At 35.0% G+C, this 19,080-nt stretch overlaps 1 protein-coding gene across 2 annotated transcripts in view; it reads left to right on the forward strand.

Annotated features, from left to right (window-relative positions):
* Positions 1-19,080, forward strand: part of CDIN1 (CDAN1 interacting nuclease 1) — a 127,517-nt gene that overhangs the window by 64,373 nt on the left and 44,064 nt on the right. For both annotated transcript variants that reach the window (XM_009634159.2, XM_035889815.1), the window contains one exon: positions 580-685. In XM_009634159.2, coding sequence (XP_009632454.1) covers positions 580-685 — 106 coding nt within the window. The remainder of the gene's footprint in view (positions 1-579; positions 686-19,080) is intronic.

Raw genomic sequence — 19,080 nt, forward strand, 5'->3', positions numbered from 1 at the left:
TGCAGATGCCTAGAACAAGCTGTAATTAAACTGAATTTGATATAATTATTCACTAAAATATTTTCTGGTACTTTTTAAAAAAAATGTCCTATGTGCATATTTGAAAGATATTTTTACTTTAGGGGGGCCTATAGGAAAGATGGGGAAAATCTTTTTAGTAGGGCCAGCTGTGACAAGACAAGGGGTAATGGTTTCAAACTAAACCAGGGTAGGTTTAGACTAGATATAAGGAAGAAATTCTTTACAATGAGGGTGGTGAAACACTGGAACAGGTTGCCCAGAGAGGTAGTGGAGGCCCCATCCCTGGAAGCATTCAAGGCCAGGTTGGATGGGGCTCTGAGCAACCTGATCTAGTTAGCAGTGTCCCTGCTCACTGCAGGGAGGTTGGACTAGATGACCTCTAGGGGTCCCTTCCAACCCAAAACATTCTATGATTCTATGATTCATAAAAATATATAACTCTATTGTAAGCATGAATTATGTGGTAGATCTGTGGTAAACAGGATATTCCCAAACATGTTCTTACAGGCTGTTGAGTTTGATTTTCAGAGTTCACTTTATTTTCTGCTCTCACCTTAGCTGTTGAAGGACACATAATTCACTGGATTGAAAGCAAAGCCTCATTTGGTGATGAAAGTAGCCACCAAGCCTACCTGCAGGACCAATTTTGGAGCTACTGGAACAGGTACATTTATTTTTCCTTCTACATAAACAGGACTGCATTTTTAAAGGAAGTTACTGGAAAAAACGCTAGTGACTTTTGTATTAAGCCATACGAACAAAATACATGTTACTAATCTGTCATTTTGAATGTCATTAATTAGTATGTCAAATTGGAATGCTGAAATATTTGTGAAAAATTCACCTCATAATTGTTAACATGCAGCAGATATATATGGTGATTTTATAATGATGGTGGATGACAGAGCAAGTTTGGTACAGAAGTTATATGTCAGGTTTTTTAGTACCTGACCTCGAAGGAAGATTTTGCTGTAATGTTTTGCAATATCTGCAAGGTGCCAAATTTGTTATAAAATCTTCACAAATAAGTGGGCTTTGTGTCTTCAAGATAAACAAATGTAGTAAGTATTTGCAGGAACTCAAGGAAGGAAATAAGTTATGCCAGACAGAATTTTTGAACATGTTGATGGTATTGGTATAAAGATATTTTCCTTCAAAGATGGTTAAAATAATTCTGCTTTATTCTTATAAAGGTCATTATTGTATATATTTACTTATCTTTCCATGGTACTAGAAGCCTCCTCACGGGAGGGTTTTTCTTCAAAAAAAATCCTAAGTAAGATGCTTCATCTTCAATTCCATTTCTGTATGTGGTGGAACCCTAAGCAAGGAAGTGAGTGAGTGAGGTAAATGGAAGTTTTAATTAAGGATGTTTAAAAGCATAAATTTAGACATCTGCTTAGTGTCCACAAGAGAGTATCAATGAAATCTGAGGGATAGTGGAGAATATAGCACTAACATGTGTGAGCATGCAATAAATAGACAGCATGTGCCAACATCAGAGGCTAGTCTGGTTACCATTAGTGTTTCAGCCGAATATGAGAAGTGCCAACGTCAAAATAGATAGTCTGAGCTTGCAAAGTATCTTAAAAGGAGATTTTGTAGGAAACAGCAGAGAAAGGGAAAACAAATCTTGAGAATAACATCATCAGATTTTGGAATTATGCTCTGCAGCAACATTGATTGACATGAGAAGGACCTGCTCTTACTTGACAATCCCAGGGTTGTGGTTTAACCCCGGCCAGCAACTAAGCACAACACAGCTGCTCACTCACTCCCCCTCTGTGGGATGGCTGAAAGAATTGGAAGAGTAAAAGTGAGAATACTCATGGGTTGAGATAAAGACAGTTTAATAGGTAAAGCAAGAGCCACACATGCAAACGAAGCAAAACAAGGAATTCACTCACTGCTTCCCATGGGCAGGCAGGTGCTCAGCCATCTCCAGGAAAGCAGGGCTCCATCATGCATAACAGTTACTTGGGAAGACAAACGCCATCACCCCGAACGTCCCCCCTTTCCTTCTTCTTCCCCCAGTTTCTATACTGAGCATGACGTTATACAGTCTGGAATAGCGCTTTGGCCAGTTGGGGTCAGCTGTCCCAGCAGTGTCCCCTCCCAGTTTCTTGTGCACCTAGCAGAGCAGGGGAAGCTGAAAAGTCTTTTCCTAGTCTAAGCACTACTTAGCAACAACTAAAACACCAGGGTGTTACCAACATTCTTCTCATACTAATTCCAAAACACAGTACTATGCCAGCTACTAGGAAGAAAATTAACTCTGTCCCAGCTGAAATCAGGACACCCAAAAAGCAGTCACTTGGAAAACTTGAATCGAGGTAATGGGAACCTCAGGAAGACTGTCAGTTGTTGGCTGAAGGTACTACACTACGAGAAATTTGTAGAAAAGTTTGTGAAACACAGAACCAGAGTACAAGGCTTAGAAGAGATTTGAGTATATGCAATATCTAGGCAAATGGTGACAATGGCGGGAAAGATGCTGATGCAAACCGTGCTGAACTTGCATATTAGTGTAAATAAGAGGAGATGGAACAGCTTAGGCTGGAAGGAACCCATTGGATGTACTGGCTGGAATATTTTCTGAGGAGAAAGGATGCTTTTGAAAGGATCTGTGATGGTATGAGAGAAATGCAGCTCCAAGAAGTGAATTTTAAATAGGTAACTTGAGCAAAAAGATACTCGCTAAGTTGAGATGGGATGGAAGTTGAGTAGACAAGTAGGGTGAAGGCGCTGATCTGTTTGTTGTTTGCAGTAAAATTGCCATTGCAAAGTTGAAGTTGTCGTTTCTGTCTTTTTTTGTGCTGAAGAAAATTACTGTCCACATTTTGGTTTGAGCTACAAAATGTGAAAAACATTTGAGAATGGTGTGTCCCATTTGAATCTGACATTCCCAAAGGAAATTTGTCTTATGCTTTTATCAGGAAACTAAGACATAGCTAACTTAATTTTAGTTTTATCATGTACTAATAAATATTGCTACGTCAGAAATGAAATAACATCTCTTACTGAGCTGTTAGTCAAGTACCTTTAACGTTGCAAAAGCTAGACTGAATTGACATGTGGGTCACTAAGTCTTTTTTGGAAGTAGTTATGAGATTTTGCCAAATCTTGTTATAGCTGCTCGTATTGAAAACAGCTACAGAAATTGTTGATTCTTACATATACTGACTTTGCATTCATATAAAAGAAACCAGAAATCTCCTTGGGTTTGTTACTCCCTAAATCCAGAATTTAGTGACAGATTAACTATGGAAATTAGGCAGATTTCTGTGGGGTTTTTTTAAAGAACGAATCCTGTTAGTTGTAATTTTGGTACTGCTTGGCCAAACTAGCAGTATCACAACATCTTGTGAAATAAATTCTGAGTTACTGTGGCTTCTTCTAATATGACAGTTGGGTTAGTGAACACTTGTTGACAGATTAGGTTGCATGTAGGTTAGACAGGTAACTTCCATTGCTCTCTGAAAGTATTTATGCAAAAAGACACAGGTGTGGCAACACAAACTGTGAATCAATTTTGTATGATTTAATCAGCCTACGCAAGGATCTCTCAAGTGAGAACCAGCTTCTCAGTCAATTCAGTGCACCTGTGTGTCTCCTTTCCTCTCGGAGGAATCATTTAGGGAAGAAGCATCAGTTCACAATAAAGATATCATGACACTCAGCTGATAGTGTAGGGTTTCGTAAACCTCATCTGTTGGTTGATCTTAGAGTTAAAATGAAATCAGAGAGAAAACTTGTAGTGTTGCCTTTTAGATGTGGGTAGAAATACATGTCTAGATACTTTGAAAGAAATGAAGGTGAGAGGTTTTAGACCTTTTCCATTCAGCTTTTTTATTGTTTCTCTGAAAAGTAGGAGTGACTGGAAAAGTTTGTAGGTTTTTTTTCCCCACATCTGTCACAGATGTAAGTTTAATCCTGCACACAATTTGACTGAAAGCTTTGAACATAGCTGTGGTTTGTTTGCTTTATGTGTGTATTTCATTAAATTCTGTACTCTGTGCTAACTAAATCTGTGAGTGTCTTAAATTGGTCTGTACTGACAGGAAAGAAATGGCACTTTCTCATTTAACAGAACAGCTCCCTAGATGCAGTCAACCATGTCTGTTCACCTCAGTGCAAAAGAACACCTTTTTATTACTCCGAGTTCTGCAGGGACAGCTTAGCAAGATTTTTTATGGCTCATACATCAATGGTATTGTTAAGCAATTTTCAGTTGCAATGCTGCACTGCAACCTCATCTTCAAATTAAGCTTCACATTAAAAATGTACAAAGTGTACCTTGTCACTGGGTTTGCACAGTTGTAATTTAAGATGCTGTTTAGATATCGAGAATTTTCAATAATAAAGAAACAGGAAAAGGCAAGTTGCATATTCCCAGATCGATTTTGCAGAGTGATGTTTTAGAAAAAAGCTATTTTATATACTGAACAAACTTAGCATAAAATGATTCATGTACTTGCAGAATTCCTTTCCTCAATATGTTTGTTCCTTCAAAACGGTGGCATCCGCTGAGCAGGCTATGGCTTTTACTGCCACTGGGTAAACAAGACAACTGCATGTGCAAAATATAATTGCTTTGTGCACATGTAGTAGATACCACACTTTGCATTGTTCACTGGCCTACATTGCTGTATTTCTTGTAACTGTAAGGATAAAAACTGTTGAATAGTCTGTGTGACCAGAGGCAATTTGGAGAGCATGAACAGGAAATAATGCACATTGGACTTTAAAACAGGGTCTGAGAACATGTTGTAAATTATTTTAGGGTTTAAATAAATGTTGCCGTTTCCCTTTTGTTCCCCATCTTTTTTTCCCCGTCTAATTTTATGATTTTTTCTAACTTAAATTAAAAATTGGAGTCCTGGCTGTAAAAGTCTGTTAGAGCTGATAGGCATGACTGCTGTTGTCTAAGAGGCATATAGAGGTCAGCAACACATGGTTCAAATAGTAATTAGTGGGTGCACTGTCAGTGACTTGCTATAAGAAGATATAAACTCAAATACAGCAATTTACATTTTCTATATTCTGCAAGCCTGGCTAAGGCACATGTACGTTCTGGAGTGTAATTTCTGGAGAGTCCCAGGAGAAAGCTTGAAGCCGTTATTAGCTGAAGAAACTTTACTATGTGTGAGGAAGACCATAGGAAAATGCCATATTTGATACTAAACTAAAGGTAATTTCACATAGTGAAAGAGAAACATTTCATCTTCTCTTTGAATAAGAATGGTAAGTCATCTCTGTACTGAATTCCTTCCCCCATTTGCTTGCATTCTAAATGTTGTTAGTCCTGTGCTGCTGCTTTTTTGAAAGAATAAACAAAATCAAGTTTCCCATAAGTAATTTTAAAAGAGTAACCACGCTTTTTGGAAGCCTAAATTCATTATTAAATGTGTTGTTAATTAATGCATTACATCTGATCTTGAGACTTCAGTTTATAACTAACAGTCATCGTAAAATTATCATAGAGTCCTGTGGATTAAAAAAGGTGTTTATTTCAGATAAATGCAAACAGAAACAATGCAAAGGATTGTATGTATGTCAGTCACAGACAGAGCCAGTGTGTTCTTAGGGTTTTCTGAGAAGAGTGTTCTGTTCATATTCCTTTGCAGTTGACTATAAGGATGAATCATATGTGAGCAAAGGTTGATTCAGAACATCAGAACGATACACATTTTTTTCTATTAATCTGTTTAAAATGATTTGACATGTTACTGTGAAGACTGTTTAAGTAATTATTGTTGTCTGATTGCAGGTGGTAGGGGAAGAGGGAGATATGCTGTGGGTTTATGGATGTCTGTTCTATAGCAAGATCAATATTCTCCAATTGCAAATGGTTTAAAAAGTTGCAGTGGTGAGTTGAAAGCCAGTGGTATAACAACTTGACTTGGAGGAAACCTTGGGAGTTGCATTTGTCAAGTGGCTAGGAAAACTGTTCATGCATACCCAGTATCCAAAGCTTCATTGGCAGCCCAAACATAAAGAACTGAAAGGTCATTCTTCTTCTTGCAGTATGATGGTTTGTTGACATATTTTGACACACTGGTACAATGCTGAAAGGTTTTGACCTTACTGCAACACTGAGGGACTTAGGGTTTGTTTAGCTATCTAATGCTCATAGATTTTCACACATGCTGGGTTTTGCTCTGCTCCTTTTTCTCTCCCTCCTGGCTCCACTTGAATTAGTAAATTAATCTCAAACAAAAATGGATGTAGATAGAAGAGAGAGTTTATGGTTATTTTTGCTGCTTAGGACTATATATAGATAAGTTTCATTCAAAAATAATTCACTTTTAAAAATTTACCATGCCAACCTGCTAACCTCAGTAGCATCAAGTAAGATACGTTTCTTTACAGACAAGAAGAGAATCAAAAGCAGTGAAGTGTGTTGTTTTCTGCTAGTTTACTGATTCAGTAGTTTAATTTGTGAAGATGATAAAATCCTGTGTTCTCCTGCGAGATAAACAGAGATATAGGTGTACACTCACACACATACATACATACACATATATATAGGCATATCTCTGCACTTCACAATGTTCCAGATATTTAGCTTATTTCCAAGAGCATTTGACATGAATTATTATCTTCATTTAATAACACATGAGCAGTATAAAAACCAAGATGTAGTTTATGAAAAATAAAAATGTTTTTTGCTCAAAAGTAATGTTTTTAGATTTTATCAGTCATCCCCTCTTCAGCAATGTGATTGAATAACAGAGCATGAAGACATTTTCTACTGAGACCACAGCTTATGCCTAGCATTGCTATAATGTTAATTGTTTGGCTGAGTATTGTAGGTTGTTTTATTTTGTATCAAAACTAATTTTTGTCAAAGCAAAGAAAGAACAGACCATACTGTGTTCATGTTAGCATTTATGTTTGAGTGACTGATATTAATTAAGTATATATTTTCATGCATTGTTCTCCTTAGTTACTGTATTTAATATGGACATGATATTGGGATTTTCATTATAATTTAATTCTATTACTTAAGCCTCTTTCATTGCTAGATTGTTACATTCTCAACTTTAAAAGTAGTAAATGAAGAACTACATAGCTTTGTTTAAATTTTTTTCCCTTGTATTTTTCCATACTGTCTTAAATATTATCATGTCACAGGAGACTCATGTAGTGCAGATAGAGCATTTTCAGCTTCCATCCGCATTACTGCAAGGCTTCAGCTCCAATTTTCCTGGTATTTCTCATTCAGATTAGACAAGCATCTAAGTTTATGTATGATAAGAGCTGACAGCATAGATCCTGCTATGCTTGCCAAAGGCCTGGTTGCAGACACTCCACTATGTCAAAGAATGTCAACCCCCCACAGACCTTACCTTTCAGAATTTCTTGTAATTTTTAATTGACATTTACATCTGACATTTTCAATGTATTTCTTAGTGTTGAGTCTTTATCTACCTAGTAATAGTTAAAACCAAACCAAAGTGAAAAGAATCCCTTCCTGTAAACTATGATATCATATATTTTTTATTTAACAAGGTCAAGTTGCTCGGCTGAAACTCAAGAATGACCAACTCCCCCTTCCTTCATGTAATTCTATATTTGCTAGTCTAATCCATTTCAAATGACAATTGAGGAGGGTAGTAGGAGTATAAAGCAAAATTTAACTCTTAGTACTAAGGAACAAAGCCTAAATATTATTACTAAGCATCATGCACAAAACAGATACAGAGATTTTGAGGAAATTTTAAGAATAGTAATAGAGATTTTCCATTGAGTCAGGTACTTGAATATTGAAACTAGTACCTTCATACCTATATTCATGCGACATACACATGTAAACAGCATAATAATGCAAATGACGTGAAGCTGGCAAGTGTGTAATTTAGCTGCATGTTGCAGTGTGTTCTACTTTCTTGCCTTTAGAAATCTCAAGTTTTCATTTGGTTTAAAATACTAAAAGCCTAATAAATTAGTGTGAGCATAATTATCCATCTATTAGAAGTTAGAATGAAGGACTACAGTTGATCATAAATGTCACAAAGCAGAGAAGTAGAAGCAGCATTTTGTCACAAATAATGCTGCTTTTCTTCTAATTAGTGAATTTACATTTTACAAATTAAGGGCAAGAATCAGACAGAAGATAATCTAGTAGCATATCGTAGCTTTACTGACCTGTATTTGTATATGCCAAATTTAAGTTAATTAGAAATGTAGATGCTGTTTGTTTTATCTGTCAAAAAGCTCATCTTAAAAAAAAATCTAGACACACTTTTTCCCTCAACATTTATCATCTAAATAATAGTCTTGCCAAGATGGCAGCCTCATAATAAACTCTTTTCAGTGGAGTGATGGGTAATGAAGCTTGCTTGTGAAGGCAGCGAAAAATGTTGTCTAGCCAAATGTGTGAATATGATGGCTAGAGAATCAGTGGACTTTCTCAGTCATCAATCTTTTTAGTAGCCTCTTACACATCTGAATATTTTGATAGATGATCTAATAATTGAGTTATCTATCTTTCTAACTATCAGAGTTGCATAAAAATTATTCTCACGTGCTATTGAATATTATATATATTGGGCATCCAGTAAATTTTTCAAAAAAGGTCCAAGAGGTGGAGGAATTTAGTTGTGTCTTAAGCAGTCTTTAATATATTAAGTGATAAACTACTATGTAGAGAATATAAAACGATTTGTACTAATACAGGAAAAAAGCAAATAATACCAATAACTGATTACAGATAGGACTCACAGTAAATAAAGCACGTAAAAACATGAGACTGGTGAGGTTAGTGCACAATCTGAGAGAAATTTGAGATATAAAATGAGTAAATTCATTAGTGCCGGGATGGTTAATGGACAGCATTCACATTTACACACAGTTGCACAAATTCCTTGTGTCTAGGAAATGTTGGCTTAGGCAAAAAGAAACACAGCATCACTGTGGACTCCCAAGTTACTGATCAGCCTCTGTAAGAGCAATTTCTCTTGATTAAAGATGAGACTGAAAACTATATATTGAAACTGCCCAAATTTTGTTTATTCTGGGCAATTGTACGATATGGACTTGTGTTGCCAGAGCGCAAGAATCTGCTTTCTTAGGACACTAATCTTGCATTAAAGGAGGCGCTCAGGACGTTTGGATAAGTTGCGTTAAGCTCATCATCGGATGTGTCTTAACTAGGGCTTGTGAGTAGCAGAGCAAAATGATTGTTGGTGTCAGTGTATTTTTTTAAACACTACACTTCAAACATTATATAATTCTTGACTTTGAATGCACTTCTGCTCAAAGGGTCAGGTAAAAATTGTTTTAAGAATAGTGAAAGTATTTTTGCATTAAGAATATTTTTAATTCAAATACCCTTTTCCCTCTCAGCATCACCAGTTTATGTTCAATTACATACTTTTCTATGGAATATATAATGTTCCTTCTTGTAAATCCTTGAAAACTGTATGTGAGGGACTGATTTTTTCAAAAAAATGCTGTTATTCTGGATTACAGTATATTTTCATTTTTTAGTACTTTGTTTGTAGGTTTCCTAACTACAGCAAGGTATAAACAAGTATGTTTTATGAATAGTTCTCCACTTAGCAAAGTGGCTTTTCTTGCTCTGTTCACAATTAGAGTGACCGGGGTACTTTCTTGAGGATATCAAAAAGTTGTTCACTCATTGCAGAATGGTAATGGGAAAGGTATCAGAGGGATCTGCTTTATCGTTACTACCTGCTTAAAGGAGAAAAAAAAAGGTGGATTTCAAGGAGTTGGATTTTGCCATCATTTGACAAGTACTTTGTGGAAGTATCATTGGGCCTCACTGGACCTTGCCACTGCGTATGGATCTACAAATTTAACAAACTTTTGGCTGTCTCACTGACAGCAGTTGTGACTCTCATGCTTAGTAAGCAAAGTTCTTGATGTTTAGGAGTTCTTGTTAAACGTGCATAATTAGTTTGATACATTTTGGGTACACATAAAGCAAGACGCTGAAATAAGATGACTTGAATATCAAAAATATAAAAGCTTACAATAAAAATTTGGTTCTGAAGTTCCATACTTGTCTTGCAATATTGCATCCCACATAAATAGTCTACATTTTTGTTTTCAGTAATGTTTACATTGATTTTATGCAATTTTAATTTAATTTCATAAGTTTAATTTCACACAAGCATAACTTAAATCTAGAACTAAGGCAGTAGGAAACAAATTACAAAAAAAAAAATTTTAAATTATTCTCTCTCACTACTTGGGGAATTTTAATATAAGAAAGCTAAAATTGCTGCTGAACATATAAATTCATAAGCAATTAACTAGAATTGATCAAAGCCAGTGTTTGATTTTCTTTACTATATGTGGCTTCTTCTGACCTTAAGTAAATTGGCAGTTATTCTAGTTAGTATTTGTAGCATGTCTACTTGAGAGCATAACCAAGCTCCTGTGCATGCGCAGTGTATTGCACAAACTTAAGTATGTACTTGTGGGTATAATTTTAGAATGTTTATATATTAATTTATATATCATTTCCCTCTCCTGATCAAAATAGCAAGCATCTGTGTTCCTTCTGGTTTGTCATTCGATTAGCATGCTCTCATCCATCACTAGTCTTTGATATGAACATCAAGAAATCCTGTCCTTCTGTTTTAAATGATAAATATGCCTTTGTCATGAATACTTACAGACATTCCAAGATTTAAATCTGAATTGTCAAACTGCACAGCTGCTCTGTTGTGTGACATTATTAGTGAAATAAAGAACTTCTAAATTTTTCATGGATAGGCCTTAAATATTGACATTACAAGGCTGGTTTAGCTGTGATGCTGAAAAAATTTATCCTTCATCCACTGTTTTTCTAAGCTGTGTTGTTTATCAACAAGGGACAATCAACTGCACAAGAGCCTCTGCGGACATTCCTATTTACATGGTCCAAGGCTGTCTCTTCAGGTTTCATTATTTCGGTCTGATGTCTAGTTAGCTCATATCAAAACTAATACCATCTGAAGTACCAGGCTTATGGTGGTCACACAACCAACATGAAAATTTCTTCAGTCTGATGAATACTATTAAAGACAGTATCTCTTTAAACTTGAGCTTTGTTTCAGTGTCTAGATCAATTACATCTTGTAAATGCATTTCTGTGAATGTTTCACTGCTTGTTTCAATAGATGAAATGAATTAATTTATTTATATTAAATTATATTCTGCACATTTTTAAATTAAAAAATAGTGAAAATGCAGGTCTTTAGACCAAAGCTTTACTACCATTCTTACAACGTCTTAATGCTACTAAGGCAGAACTACTGTATTGCTGGCTTCTCATTGTTGGAAGGGTACAATAAGTTAAAATGGTTTTGAAGACAGACACCTAGATGGGTTTTTATCAACTATTTTATCAGCTGTTTGTAGCAAAAATTGAGAGTGTCATGCAAATATGTAATTTAATTTTACTTCCTACAGAAAGCAAGTGTTCCTTGAAATCTTTGGGTTCACTTACACATGATAAAACATTATTTCCTGTATTTATCTTCTGCTGTTGTGTTTATTGTGTTCTGAGTTTCTCGTAGTTAAATTAGTTTTGTGTTTTAAGTGCTGTAATGCTGAAATTGAATCTTTGAAATTTACAATTTCAAAATACTGCAATTTATAATCTTTGAAATTTACAAAATAGTACAGAGAGGAATTTAGCAAGGTATTCCACAAAATGATTTAAGGGCCCATGATCATGAACTTATAATTGCAATATTTTGTAATATCATATATAAAATACAGATCAGATTATAACTGCAATATCATATCATATGTATAATACACTGCAATATTTAGGGTTTTTTCAACCTTTTATTATTCTTTACCTCAGAGACTTTGACCAAGACATTTTTCATGAGGTTGGTTTCATCCCAAGTTGGTTTAAATTATGAAGTCGTATAAAATTGATCACATTATTTGTATTTCTCTATTTGGAATGTACTATTTACTTGATTTTAAAATAATGAAAAGTATACATATTTCAGGCTGTCTGTAAAAGAGTGATTTTGAAAGTATATTCTCATTTATTTGTTTCAAAAGGAGAAATACCTTGCATCCTTTGCAACACAGCCCAATACATTAAGTGAGATTTTCTGGCATACAAATGATACGTCTGAGTTTTTGAGACACTGAAGCTGTAACCCAACTTGAAGAAGACAATGATGGCACTGAGCTTCTGTCCAGAGTTAATCAGCTGCAGAATTTGTAAACTGCGTATGTGTCAAAGTTGAAAATGTTAGCACTCTGATAGAAGCTTGAAAAGGTTAGACCTGATAAAAGCCATCAGCAGTTAAAGAAAGTGATTTATGGGAATGTAATGACACAAAATGCCTCATTTATCACTCATATATAGATAGGTTAAGGTTTCTGTGTCATACTTTAAAAACTTGACCACTTAGAGTTGTCAAAATAAGTACTTAATTGCCCATCATACATTTCAGTTCAAATTTTCTTTGCTTGAATTTTGGTGATTTTACTGTTTTGCTTCTCATATGGTTCTTTTTAAAGTCATTCGTATTTCATATTTATTTCATATTTGTTTCAAATGGTATGCTCAGTGCTCTGTTAGAACTTTTATTAGGTAAAGCTGTTGATTTGACTGCTATCCAAATCTTCTGTTGATTTACAGTTTCATTCAGCCTAACTGTAAGGAAATAACTGAAGGTTTCATTTTCTTTTGTTTTATACCACTAATTCTCATCAAGAGTTTACAGCTTTCTAATTCAATCCTTACATTTCCTCTCCAAACTGAAACATGAGATTTAAAAGTGAGATCCGTCAATTGGTTTCCAGTTCCAGTCACTTAAGTTACTGTTTATCTCCATACAAATTAAATTTAATCCAAAACTACCAGTACTGTTAAATGATCCTAAAACAAAATAAAAATGCTAGGAAAAATGCACAGTAGTAAGTTATCCTTTTACTGGTTTGATTTGAGGGTAACAGCAAGCAAGTCCCATATATTTAAGACTGACTGTTTTTTTTGTTTTTTTTTTAACTGTCTACAGTTTCATCATAATGCTGAAAAAAAAAAGTAAATGTAGACATGCATAAATCCTCATTAGGGAATTATCTTTAAGAACATATTTGTAAAATACAGCAAGCAACTACTTTAAGTACATTGCATAAATACTAAGATACAGGCTCAGCTGCCAAAAGAAAAAGTGTGATAATGAAGTTTGTAAGGATTTCTTTTTCTTTAGCTACATATCTTTTTTAAACTATTTCATCCTCTTATTTCTTAAATTTATACAGAAAGACCTGAGCAGAATAATTTTAATTTTTAATATCAAAAAACTTACCTTTTTGTTAGCTTTCACAATTTATGGCCCCAGTTGTACAGCATTCTGTTTGTTCAGCGATGACCTTCCAGGTTCGATTTAAAAAGAAGTCAGAAGCATTTGTCATGTCTGCTCGATCTTGTCCAGAGGTACCTATTGTAATTATAAAGGACTAATAAGGTTGTTTATAATATAGCAGTCTGACAACCCTAAAAAATCTTCTGGAGAGCAACTTCTTTTTTTTGTGTGTCTATCTTAAGGAAAAAAAAAAAAATCTATAATCTTCTCACTATATGTTGCACTGTGTCTTTTGAACATTTAGTTGAGAAAGCATAAAGAACTTATACCTCAAAAAACTTAGTTTTAAAAGATAAGCTGTATAATTTTCTTATTAGTAATACCTTTTGGAAATACTCAGTAACAATGTGGATATAGTACAGTTGCACCCTCTGTTTAATTGGTGTGTATAGAAGTGAAGATGATGTACTTAGAAACATTGAATTCCTTTCACAGTGTAAAAAAAAATCCAAACCCACTTATTAATGTCTGTTGCAAAAATGTGTAATACATTAATATAGTGAGCTCTTTTTCTTAGAAAAAAATCCAAATTATTAAAATCTTGTTGTTTATTCCATTATAAGCATTATTAAAGTACTGCTGTAAGTAGGTGGTGTTATAGTGGTATTCTGCATTATATGTCAGGTTTTTTACAATTGACTTATGATCATTTTTCCCTTCATATGTCTTTGTCTTGCTTCCTCTTCTCTTTCCTCCCCCATTTCAGCATCATCCAGCACTACCACTTTTTTACAGGCATATATATAAGGTAAACAAAAACATACTAAAACCAATGGAATTTGAATGTTTGACAGAGATGTTTACCTCTCTTGCCGGATATGTAACAACATTGCAGTATTGTCAGGCTACTGTACATCATTTAAATACCCTTAGACAGCAAAAGCAAAATCTTGACAATTCAGTAATCTCATCATGTGATTTCAAGAAGGCTTTTTTTCATATCTACAATTGAGACAAATTTATGTTGTATGTATTTATGGTTGTTAAACTCAAAATTGTCTCATTTCATTAATTTTTAACATTGTGCTCTCTTAATGACTACGAAGAAATGTATTAAAATGCCTTAATTATAGGGCTAGAAGAAGAGAAAGCACAAGTCTTTTTAGCATATGATCTTTCAATTGTTCACTAAAGGATAAAGAGGGCATTCAAGCATGGTTTAGATAACTGTCAGCAATAATAAAATGCAAGGTAGTTTGTGGAGCCTTTAAAGACCTTTCGGGAAAATAGATTTAATTAAAAAACAATAAAATAGACTTTTCATTTCAAAGAAATCCAAAATGTTATAAAATTTCAGGATGTTACTGTATTAAGAGCAATGTATGTTTCCAAGGATGAGGAAAAATAGCTGTGAACATATTCTGCAGTCCACACAGCAGTGATAGCTTTATTTTGTGTATGTAGATATATGTCCTTTAGCTTTTAACGTACAGACTATGGAAGGCATATTAGAGCATATTTAAGGTTTTCTTAGCTGAGTGATTTTACCTGTTTGGGGGGGTTTAGTTTGTTACGCTTTTAACAAGGTTGGTTTGTTTGTTTGTTTAAACAAGGTAAGCATTTAGCTTCTTAATGTAAAATTATGTTATAGCAGTTACCCACAGAACAATATAACTAACATATTGGTGGAAGTACATTTGCCCATTGGGTAGAGTCAGTAGGCTCCTACTCATCATAGGTGTCTACATTATATACATTCCAAAGTATATTTCCAATTTCTACTTTTTTCTTCTCATGTAATCAAAAATTGCATTTGCTAGTAATGTTTTTGGTTGTGTGGTGTGTTTAAAAGTTCAGTTAAGTACCTGTTCTGCACTATTGACTTATACCACCTCTGGCAAACTAGGAGCAACTTAACTTGCATGTGATAAGCACTGGTTTATAAACAACATTGACTGCTGTCTTTTTAGAGTAGTTTTGCTCCCTTGCTTAGCCTTGTGCTTTCCTGAAGAAGTTTAAGTTGTTTTCTCTCACCCTGGTGCGCACACATCAATTGCATCGACCAGTTGGTTTGTCGTAACCAAGTACCAAATGAATCTGCATGCAAGTTGTCTTTGTGTAGCAAGGTTTTTACAGATAAATCAACTTCACTGAAGTGCATTTTCAGCAAATGCTAAAACTCTTTAACAGTTTTGTAGTTGTAATTGCTGGCCCAAGCACATTATAAAACATGGTTGTAATGAAAATATGACTTTTAGATTTAGGGTCTTGCCGTATCCTCTAGAAAATTAAGTTTGGATTGTTAATTCATATCAGTGTTCGCTTTGTCACTGACTGATCGCAGAAATAGAAAATAATCCCTGTTCTTGGTGATTTTTCTTTTAAGAAAAATAAGGGTATGTTTTCTGCTTGCACTTGTACCTTGAACTGGAGCACAAATGAATAGCACAGCCTCTGTACCATACACTGGTCAATGACCATGTGAGAAAGATAGCTAAGATACTGTTGAAAATGTACAAATGTGTGGCCCTGTTCTGCATAAAAATGCCTCACTATTTTCTTCATTGCTGGGCTTCCTGAGGCTTGAGGACGCAGAACTACCCGAACTACAGGAGCATTGCAGAGCACATGCACAATTAGCTTTGGCAACCTTTCTGTATACGGTGTGTATGTTTTTGACAAAGAAGCGCCTCACATCATGCTTTCATCAAACTCCTTTCTGGTTTCAACTTGTGCCCCTTTTTTCCCATTCACCCCTCCTGGTGTGGTAGGGCTATCAGGTGTGACAATGTTTCTGTAGAATATACTCTACAATCTGATATTCTTCAATCTGCAGTTGATGGGCTTCTGCAGAATCATTAGTTTTGATCACTTCTGTTGGACTTTTAAGTCCAATAGTAGCTCAAGTCAAATGTTGAGTCTGCCTTGCTTTCCCTTTCTACGAGCGATTTGGTTTCTGCTTACTGAAGTTTTGTGTAATTGGGTTTTTATGACTTTATTGCCGTGTGTCATACCAGAGATGACTGGTTTTCAGGAGTGACTTTTGTAAACTTCGGTAAGCAGGCTAAGCTCTCACTGAGTAAAAACTGCTACCATACAATATGTTAATTTTTGGCACAGTAATTTTTACTTTTTCATGTGTAATGAAGTTATTTTTAAAATGTTTTTTCTTTTGTTAAAAATCACATTTCCTAGATCTAAAGGCTTCTTCTTACAGATGATAATCCTCTATTAAAAACAGTGGACATTTTGTATCACAACTTCAAAATGCAACATGCAGGAGAGAACTGTGCATTATCAGAGGACTGAAAGCTTAATCTGGCTTCTTGTTGGGCAGACTCTAGCTCCTTATGTATTTGCCCAGTCGTTAGCACATCTAGCCTCAATACAGGCTGAGGGTTTCGTGATGCCAATAATAAGATGACCAAGACAGAATAATGGTCTTCATTTACACCGTTATGAGTTATGATTCTTAGTAACAATGATTCTCATGCATTTGCCTCTGGACAATGGGCAGGGCAAGCTATAATAGCTATAAATTTAGCTTTGGATCTCCATTCCATCATTGATCTCTTTTGTACTCCCAAGCAAATTACTTGTTGCTTCTATATTTAATAATCACTACCTGTAAAAGCCTGATACTGCATCAAAACATTGCAAAGTCAAACATAAAATTGATAAGGTGTTTTCTTAAAACTCAGAGTAAAAGAAGCTACAGATACAGACGTATGAATATGCTTCATTATGAAAAATCGCTACTCATGTAGCAGAAGTGTAAACCTATGCACAGATCTTCTCATAACTTTCATTTTCTTATCACCATTTATAGTGTGTCAAGGAAGAGAAAAAGAATCCAGGAGTACTGTCTGTGCTTTGGCGTAAAACGTTATGAAAACAATATAAAGTTCCAGATGTTTTTTGGCTTGTGTTAAGGAGGTAAAGGATAGAATTCTAAGAAAAATACAAATCATGTCAAACTACCACTCAGATCATGCTTCTCTGCAAAATGTCCAGGAGAACAAGTTCAGAGAGAACAGTCTGTGTTCTGACTGTTATGAGAAAGACTTTTCCAGTTGTAAAAGCACACCCATACTGTGTGTTGTGTCCTATGCTTTTCTGGCCCTTCTCTGTAAAATCATCATGTAGAGCGCTGAAAATTAATACCCTTGTTTGTAGATTTTTAAAATACATTTATTTAATTGCCACAAGACCAATAGGATGTGATAGCACGAACAACTTTAGCCTGCTCAGCCTCTGCCCTCTCCCTGGCTTGAACAGTTCAGACCACAAAATCAGGCTGGTTCTATGGAATTGGCATGGTGGGAGAATCCCCTTCATGTGCAGATCTCAGGGGAATATCTGCATCATAATGTAGGTCTTATCTCAGAATGTATATGTATGTCTATGAATATACAAATGTATGTCTGAATTACATAAATGTAACTAACATTACAGTATTATGTTTAACTTTCATATTTTATCATAGTCCTTTTTGTGCAGATCAGTAAAATAATAGTTTAAAGTTGTGCCGTGGTGTTGATATAAATGTTTCTGACATCTCTACTATAATACTCTCTCCCTGGTTTTGCTATGATACACACCAATGAATGTGTCTGAACTGAAACTAGTAGAAAAATGAACTTTTTAAACAATGGAATGTGTTAAGATTCTTTGGTTAATTGCAGATAGGATGAAAAAAAGCTATTAACATCATGGGATATTTTTTTTACCTATGGAGAAATGCACTGTGCTGCATGAGTCTTTTCTATGACATGAGGGAATTTGTGTAGAACGTTCCTTTCAGTAGCTCACGCTGTATGTTTTAGAGTATTAATTACCTAGTCAGATTTTATTAGAGCCCATTGAGTTTTGCATAATTAAAATTGTAGCAACAGCTAAATGGTATGAGATGTGGAATGCAGAATCTTTGCTTTTGCCAAATGTTCTTGCTGGGTTTTCAGAGAGGGAGCAGAGAAGAGAGACTTAAAAGTCAAGTCTGACACTTAAAAAGAATAAATTCAACATAGATGTGCATTTACCTTTGTATAAGACATAAAAGTTAAGCATAAGAGATTTTTCTGCTATGCTGTTTTTCTACAGCAGCAGTAATACTATGTGTAGAGTTTCTGGAGTAGTTACTCATTTCAAAATGCAAAACTGTAGAATTACAGTAATGGATAACTGTAGACTGGTTTATGTACACCTGCAAGTTAAAGGTTTCAGATACATTGTGAGAAAAGTTGCTTATTGTCTAAATGCTATCAAATGCATATAACTAAAAAAAAAAAAAATTGCATTTTATATTGAAATATTCTTGTGGCCTTCATGGGCATATACAGTAAATATACATTAGCATCTTTTATATAGGTTCATCTTATCTAGCAGAGGTCTAGTTCTGTTTGAAGTCAGTGGGAAAACAGGCACTGTCCTCAGTGCAGGTAGGAATAAAGCAGGCATCAGTACTAGTTTTGACCTGTGTAATAATTTGGTTCTTTAGATTAAGTGATTAGATAGAGCATAAGATCCACAATTGTACTGAAACAGACAGTAACTTGCAGCAAATCCAGTGAAGGGCCACAAAGATCATGAAGGGATTGGAGCATCTTTTATATGACGAGAAGCTGAGAGAGCTCCGGCTGTTTAGCCTGGAGAACAGCAAGATTGGGGGGATCTCACTAATGTGCATAAATACCTGACGGTAGGGAATAAAAAATACGGAGCCAGGCTCTTCTCAGTGGTGCCCAGTGATAAGACAAGAGGCAAT

Source organism: Egretta garzetta, unplaced genomic scaffold (genome assembly GCF_000687185.1).
Source record: "Egretta garzetta isolate BGI_Z169 unplaced genomic scaffold, ASM68718v1 scaffold2, whole genome shotgun sequence".
NCBI classification, from domain to species: Eukaryota; Metazoa; Chordata; class Aves; order Pelecaniformes; family Ardeidae; genus Egretta; species Egretta garzetta.